At 55.4% G+C, this 7,433-nt stretch overlaps 2 protein-coding genes across 5 annotated transcripts in view; both read right to left on the minus strand.

Moving 5' to 3' along the window:
* Positions 1-4,031, minus strand: part of S100A16 (S100 calcium binding protein A16) — a 9,316-nt gene extending 5,285 nt beyond the window's left edge. Inside the window, exons 1-4 of one of the 4 annotated variants that reach the window (XM_021709585.1) lie at positions 3,819-3,902; positions 3,070-3,074; positions 1,564-1,569; positions 942-949 (exon numbers count right to left, since the gene is read on the minus strand). The gene's annotated coding sequence lies outside the window, so the exon portion shown is untranslated. Of the gene's footprint in view, positions 1-941; positions 950-1,563; positions 1,570-3,069; positions 3,075-3,818 lie in introns of all 4 variants that reach the window. The other 3 variants (XM_021709586.1, XM_008052136.2, XM_021709584.1) reach the window with 3 other exon arrangements.
* A 1,643-nt stretch (positions 4,032-5,674) lies between these two features.
* S100A14 (S100 calcium binding protein A14) lies at positions 5,675-6,806 on the minus strand. Its single transcript, XM_008052138.1, has 3 exons — positions 6,693-6,806; positions 6,098-6,244; positions 5,675-5,882 (listed from the first exon to the last, which is right to left on the minus strand). Exons 1-3 carry the CDS (start codon positions 6,720-6,722, stop codon positions 5,745-5,747), a joined length of 315 nt encoding a protein of 104 aa, XP_008050329.1. The 5' UTR covers positions 6,723-6,806; the 3' UTR covers positions 5,675-5,744.
* Between the last annotated feature and the right edge of the window lie 627 nt (positions 6,807-7,433).

Consider the following 7,433-nt stretch of genomic DNA (forward strand, 5'->3'; position numbering starts at 1 on the left):
CAGGTGGGTCTCGAACCCACGGGCTCAGGAAATCCACTCACCTCAGCCTCCCAAAGTGCTAGGATTACAGGCTGAGCCACCGAGCCCGGCTCTTTCTTTTCTTAAGAATAGCGTGTTGAGCCATAATCCCAGCACTTTGGGAGACCAAGGTGAGAGGATTGCCTGAACCCATGATTTTGAGACCAATTTGGCGAGACCTTGTCTCTACAGTAAATCAAAAAATTAGCCAGGTGTGGTGGCACGCGCCTGTATTTCCAGCTACTTGGAAGGCTGAGGTGGAAGGATGACCTGAGCCCAGCAGGTCAAGGCTACAGAATGAGACCTCGACTCAAAAAAAAGAAAAAGAAAAAAAAAAGAAGCCGGGCATGGTGGCTCATGCCTATAATCCCAGCATTTTGGGAGGCCAAGGTGAGAGGATTGCCTGAGCTCGCAGGTACGAGACCAGCCTGGGCAACCTGATGAGACCTCATTTTGACAATAAATCTAAAAAAAAATTAGCTGGGCATGGTAGTGTGTGCCTGTAGTTCTGGCTACTTGGAAGGCTAAGACAGAAGGATCACCTGAGCCCAGCAGGTCAAGGATGCGGTGGCCGTGAGCATGCAACTGCACTCCAGTCTCGCAACGGAGTAAGACTCCAACTCAAAAAAAGTAAAAAGAAAAAAAAAGAATGGTGTGTTCTTTCCTCTCTCTCTCTCTCTTTTTCTGAGTTGGAGTCTCACTTCGTCGCCCAAGCTGGAGTGCAGTGGCACACTCCCAGCCACCGCAGCCTCGACCTGCTGGGCTAAGGCGATCCTTCCGCCTCAGCCTTCCTAGTAGCCAGAACCTACAGGCGTGCACTATCATGCCCAGTTAATTATTTTTATTTATTGTAGAGACAAGATCTTGCCAAGTTGCCCAGACTGGTAGAATGTTTCTTACACTCGTTTCAGAAAGGGTTGTACCACGTTCACTCCCCATCAAGCCTTGGAAGAGAATCCAGAGACCCTCTCCATCCTTAGCCATCCCAGACCTTCTTCTCTAAGAGGAGGATCTTGCAGGAGATAATCAGGGAGAGGGAAGTCAATCAGCATTTGAGGCAGTGTGCCTCTGCCCCTCACCCCCTGGCCAGCCCACGTCCCTCACCACCAGCTTTCTTTTTTTTTTTTTTTTAACCACCTGCCTTCTTACACTCATTTCTCTGACCAGGAGTCTCTTCCTGCACTTCCTTGACTTCATGCTCCAAGCCCCACCTGGCCTCTGGCAGAGGCCAAGCAGGCCAAGACATAGATGAGCCCAAGAGATGACTCAGCCACCTCCTCTCAGGAGTGCTGGGTGACACGGAGAGGTGGTAGCTTCAGTGCCTCTGGGCTTCAGCTCCCAGGCTCTTCTTCCAGTAATCTACCCCCCTCCCACCTTTGTGAAATGGACAACACTGAAGATAACCATCTGGACTAGTGATTTTCCAAGGCTTTTTCTGAAGGAGCCGGTATAGGGGTAGGCAGGCGGGGGTCATTACCTTCTTCCTCCCACCCTCCCCTGGGGGCCAGGAGACAGGCTCCATCACCCCACCCATTCCATAGCCACCTGCTGCTCCTGCCTGCCCCACCTTCCACGAACCAGGCCCTGGGTCTCCAGGGATGGAGGGTGGAGCAGGCTGCTGTCCCATCAGCCCCTTTCTAGGAGGGTCAAGCAGGAAGTAGTTCCTGCGTTGACTTTGCCACAGGCAGATTCTGACCTGAGTAGACCATGTACACTGGAGCCTTCCACAAAGGTGCGTATGGAGAACCACATGTTCCCAAAGGGCTCGCTCACTCAGCCCCCCAGCCCTCCCCCGGCATCCTCATTGTCTTCTCCTTGACTGACTCATGATTGAGCAATTGGGAGCCTCCCACCCCACCCCGCCCACCTAGCCCTGCTTGCTGACTTTTCCAAAAGCCCAAATTGCCCTGATACCAAGCCCCTGGATGTCAGCCACTCCAGCCCCACCCTTCCTCCCCCAGATTCTGGGCCCCACCCCCCCTCCAAGTGCCTCCTAAAAGCACCTGCTAGCTCCCCAGACCCCTCCAACGTACAGCCCTGAACATCCACCACGCCCTGCAAAGCTCACCATCCCTTCCTATCCCCACACACTACTTGAGTCCTAAAGTGTTTCCAAGTGGTGGGATGTGTCCCTAGACTCCTGCCCTCCCTGTCACTGTTCTCCCCAGAGCCTAGCACGTTTTCAAGTCTGTCTAGATTCTCTGTGTCCCTTCCACCTACCTCTAATTCATTTGCTATTAATTCACTATTATATATTTGCTTCCTCGTTCATTCATTAACTCTATTCACTCTCATTCATTCAGTTGTTCAGTAATGCATTCATTCTATTGCTCATTCATTCACCATTTCTCACTCTCTTTTTTTTTTTCTTGTAGAGACAAGGTTTTGCTATGTTGCACAGGCCGGTCTCCTGAATTCCTGGTCTCAAGCAACCTTCCTGCCTTGGCCTCCCGAAGTGCTGGGACTACAAGCATGAACCACTGTACCAGGTTCATTCTCTTCTTAATTTACACATGTGTCCCTTCTGCCTTCAAAGCACAGGGAAGGCACACTCTGAACTGGGCTGGTAATGCCGTCTCTATTTGCAAAGACTGTTTCAAACAAATCTTGACAGCCCCATTCTCTGCTCCCTCTTCTGCTCTTTTCCCAATTAGTTCCACAAGGCCAATCTTCCACATACATAGGAGTCCCTGCCTCCCCGCTCCCCACCCTCAAGGACTCCCTGCATCTAATTCTCACATATGCACAGCAAGAACTCTGCCATTCTCGATCCCCTCTGCTTGGGTAACCCATCGACCTTCCACTTACTTCTGCTCTTGGATCAAGAAGCCAGTTTCTGAAATTGTTTCCAAACAGATGAGGTTGGAGGAGTTTGGTGTGGACACACACACACACACACACACACACACACACACACACACACACACAGCTGTCCCTGGCCTCACCAAGACTCAGAGAGCTCCTTAGTCTGAGGGGAAAGGCTGAGCCCAGGTCACAGCACCCCTGCCGTCACCCCCACTCTGACTGGGCTGGGCAGGGGAGTGCTCCTACAGGGCCTGTGGCTCTGGCAATCAAAGCAGGTCAAGCCAGGGCCTGCCTGGATCCTGAGGTGGAGAAGCTGCTGAGGTTCAGTCCCTCTCCCTCTCCTTTCCCCTCTCTCGGGGAGCTTCAGGCTTCCTCAGGGCCTCACTCAGTTTCCTCCTGGATCTCATCATCCCTCTCAAGGAACAGCTCCTGGCATAAAGGGGCCTGATCCTGGGGGCTACTTGGGCCATAAGGTGGAAGAGAAGCTACCTCTGTCCCTGCCTCCTCTCCCCAAGTTTTCAGGCTCCCTGGGCTCTTCTCGGTGCCTTCTGGACCCCATCCTCTCTCCCAGGACGCAGCTCCCAGAGCCCAGTGAGGCCTGTGTCTGGGGTCTGACCACCCCCTACCCCCACCAACATGTGTTTGCCCTTTTCTGTTTGGGAAGGACCCAGCAGCTGTGAGGAAAGCCAGCTAACGCACCGCCCAGTGTCCCGGCCCCTGGAGAAGAGCCCAGTCAGCTCCTGGGCCGGAGAGGGGGTCTCGCCACCCCTTCTACCTCTCTGAAAGCCTCGCCCAGCCCCTGGCCCTCCCAGGACTCCCCCATTTTCAAACTGGCCTTTGGGGAAAGTTAATAAATAATTGACGCGCTCTCCCTGCCCAATCTCTGGCAGGCCCCTCTCCCCAGGTCCCCTTCACGGCCCCTTCTCCTGGCCTCCCAAGCCTGCGGGGCCCCTCAGGCAGCTCCAGACTTCCCAGGCCAGGCCAAGGGTGCTCACCTGCCTCCTCGGTCAGCCTCCTCTCCAGCAGGGCTCTGGGGCCTGGGCTCTGGCACTGCCAAGCTGCTCCCTGCGCTCAGTCCAGCCAGGACTCCTCCCTGCTGCACTCCCAGAATCTGTCCCACTCCCTGCAGGCCCTGCCCGCTGAGCTGGCTCGGTGGGGAGGTAGTGGCGGGGCTCTCGACTTGGCCCTGGGGTTGGGCCCTTGTTAAAGGGATACACACCTTTTTGAACACCCCTCTTCCTCAACCCCAGAGGGAGTGGTAGAAGCTGGCACTCCCCCAACTCCACCCTCCTAACCCTGTAGGGCCTGAAAGGAAAGGAGGGGCTGTCACCTGCCCTTCTCACCAGGGTCACTGGGAGCCCAGTTTCAGGGGCCTCCAACAGAAAAGTTTGGATAGCATTCCAGGCCAGAAACTTCCTTGCTGTTGGGATTTCAGAAGTAATGTGACTGATTTCTGTGGGCTCAAGTCAGAAGGCAGATACCAGGAACCAGTGTCTAGCTCCAGGGTCTTCCGGCCCCAGTCCAGCCCATCGCTAGCTCCTCTCCTCTGAGACTAACCCCTAAGATCTCTCGTGTACAGCAAAAGACTCCTCTGGAAATTCTCCACACCTCACTCTTTCCTTAAAATACCCAAGGAAACTGGCCAGCTTAATCCCCGTAGACTGGGGCAGCCCAAACCCGACTGCGGGGACCTACCACCCACTCCAGCAGTAATGATGTCAACCCACTGAGCATTCACTGTGTGTCAGGCTCCCTGAAAAGTGCTTTACATAATGTGTGGTATTATCCTCCTGACAATCCTGTGAGTGAAGTACTGCTAATATCCCCATTTTACAGATGACAAAACTGATACTCACAGCATGCCCAAAGTCCCAAAGATAATAAGCGGCAGAGCTGAGATTCAAACCCAAGCCAGTCAGACTGTTTATCAGCCCCATGTCTCTCTTGCTATTAGTCAGCCAGGGCTTGGACACCTGGGTTCCTATCTTTTTCCCTAGGTGCACGCATGCATGTGCACACAACACACACACACACACACACACACACACACACACACACACACACACACACACTCATTCCCTCTCACAGGGCCACCCACTCACTGGCAAAGAAGAGCCTCAGAGAGGACCAGGTCACCCACCTTTTGGGCCTGATGCCACCCTCAACCCAAACCCATGGGGAAGTGAGTCCCATTCACTTCCGCTGCCAACCACTCCAGTCCATGTGCCCCACCCCACCGATGATTCTGCCATTCACCCCAAATCCCCCCTTCCCATGAACCTTGAAAGGGGTGTCCAGTCAAGAAAAACATCCTTCACTTTTTTCACTTTTTTATTAATCAAATGATACAAAACAACCATCATTCTGTAAATGCCCAAGCACCCAGTTGGTCCTCTCACCCCGATGTCACACCCTCCTCAGCCTCTTCCCTAGCCCTAGTCTCCCTCCTCCCCGGCCCTAGCCCAGGACCAGAGTTCCAGAGGAGGCTGGGGCAGAGCTGGAGGACAGAAGGGAGAGCAGTGGACGGACGGCTATGGCTAGGACTCAGGGAAGAGATGAGGAGGGGTAGCTTCTTAAAGACCCTGTTTAGTGCCAAATATCCAGCCATGTTCCCATTCCCGTCTTCAGATCATTTCCCACTTCCTCTCTATCCTCCCTCCACTACCAAATTCCTTGTCCCTTACACCCCCTTTATCCCTCCAGCATACCTCAGTATCCATTTATGACCCAACCCACCCCCTGGGCCTCCCTCTGGTGGGGACTCCTGGACCCACGGAAGTGCAGAAATCCTGGGGAAGGACCCTGACTCTTGCAGAGGCGAGGAAGGTGCAGATTGGGGAAAGGGGTGGTGGTGGAGGAGAGTTTTATTTCCAGGCCCACAGTCTCTCCCTGACACCCCCCAAGGACTCCAGGGCGAGTTCTCAACTCCCCTGGACGGGGCTCTCTAGCTTCACACTCTTGGCGGCTTCTCCAATCAGCTCCCAGAAACTCCCGAACTCCAGCTTAGTGTTGTTACAGCTGCCCAGGTTGGCAATTTTCTCTTCCAGCCCACAATTGCTCTGAGGGGAGGGAAGACACCCGGTTCAGCGAGGCAGCACCTTCGAATCTTCCCACCCCACCCTGCTCAGGGGCGGGCAGCAGGACCTAAGCCTACCTGGCACTAGCAAGGGGGAAAGGCTGGGGGTTACTAGTGCCAGTGTGGATGGGGTCTTGGAGCACTTGCTTGGGAAGTTAGGGTACTGGCTGGGGGGGTTGGGGTCCACTCCCTCAGTACCGGCATGAGGTGGGGCAGCTGCTGGGTGACCAAGTCCCGTAGCTCAGAGGGGGTCAGTGTCTCCTTTCCCCCCTCCACGGAGTACTGGTGGAAGTTCTTGATGAGGGTCTCAATGGCCCTCTCCACATCGCTGAATTCCTGGGCATCCTGAGAGCAGGGGACATCACCCATGTGAGGCAGCTCCTACCACCCTGTTTCCCCAGGAGCCTGGCAAAGCCAGTAAGGCAGCTGAAAGGCACATGAGCTACCACCCACTCCAGAGCCCAGAATCCAGCCCCTCTCCCCACACCCCTGGCCCAGCCTCCAGGCCACAGCAGCCTCTGCCCTGAGCCATGGGTTGGGCAAGGCTTCCCTCCCCTCACCCCCCAGCTCCAGACAGAGCAGGTCCCAGCATGCACCCAGGCATCCTCTTCCCAGGAGGACTCCATCTGCATCACCCTGTGTGGGCCTCAGGAGGGGATTTAGTTCTCACCGGCAGGGTCTGAGGTGCAAGGCAAGGCCAAGGTAAGGGGCAGAAGTCAGTGGGGGACAGAGACCCTCAGAAGAGGAGAAGAGTATGGGAACAGAAAGACAGGCCAGGAGTGACTGGGCCCACCTCTGCGTTGGCTGACCGACACTGTCCCATGGTGCACTTGGTCCTGTGGTGAGAGTTCTGTAGTCCTATAGCCTGCCCCAGAGGAACTGATGGCTCATGATCCACCTAGTGGAAGGGGCATTTCTTTCTCAGCTGCCCCAGATATCCTGAGCCTCACCCACCGGGGGTCAGTACCAACTCCACAAGCCCAGTCCCTGCCCCAGGCTCAAGGATCTCAGATTACAGCCCCCAGGCCAATTCATTTCCAGGGAATCCCTTAGGTTTACCTTAGCTCCACACCTTCCACCTCCTCCAACCACCCACCTCTGTCAAAACACCCACATACCCACCTCCAAGACTTGATCCCCCAGCCCTTCCCCTGGGAGACTAGGGTAGGAAAGGCTGTGTGTGCCCTCTGGACAGGAGGCAGGCCATTTGGGTGAAAAGCCCTGCATTTCCTTACCTGCTGGCAGCTGCTGAGACAGGACAGGAGGAGTCAGCTCACCTGAGCTCAGCTCTTATACCTGGGGGAGGGGAGGGAAGGCAGGGGGCCGGGCCTCAACCCTAAGCCACCCCTGCTATTGCAGCAGCCTGGGCAGCAAGCCAGCCATGCGGGCCCCGCCTTCCAATGGCCAGAGCTCCAGAGCCTACCCCCACCCCTGCCATGAGGAGAGAGCCATGGAGGGTTGGGACTGGGATACCCCTGGCTTCAGACCAGCATGCAGTCATAAAGAGGGGAAAGAAGGGAGAGGGGGAGGGATG

The sequence above is a fragment of the Carlito syrichta genome, unplaced genomic scaffold (assembly GCF_000164805.1).
Source record: "Carlito syrichta isolate Samal-C Ts95f unplaced genomic scaffold, Tarsius_syrichta-2.0.1 Scaffold257816, whole genome shotgun sequence".
In the NCBI taxonomy this organism is placed as follows: domain Eukaryota; kingdom Metazoa; phylum Chordata; class Mammalia; order Primates; family Tarsiidae; genus Carlito; species Carlito syrichta.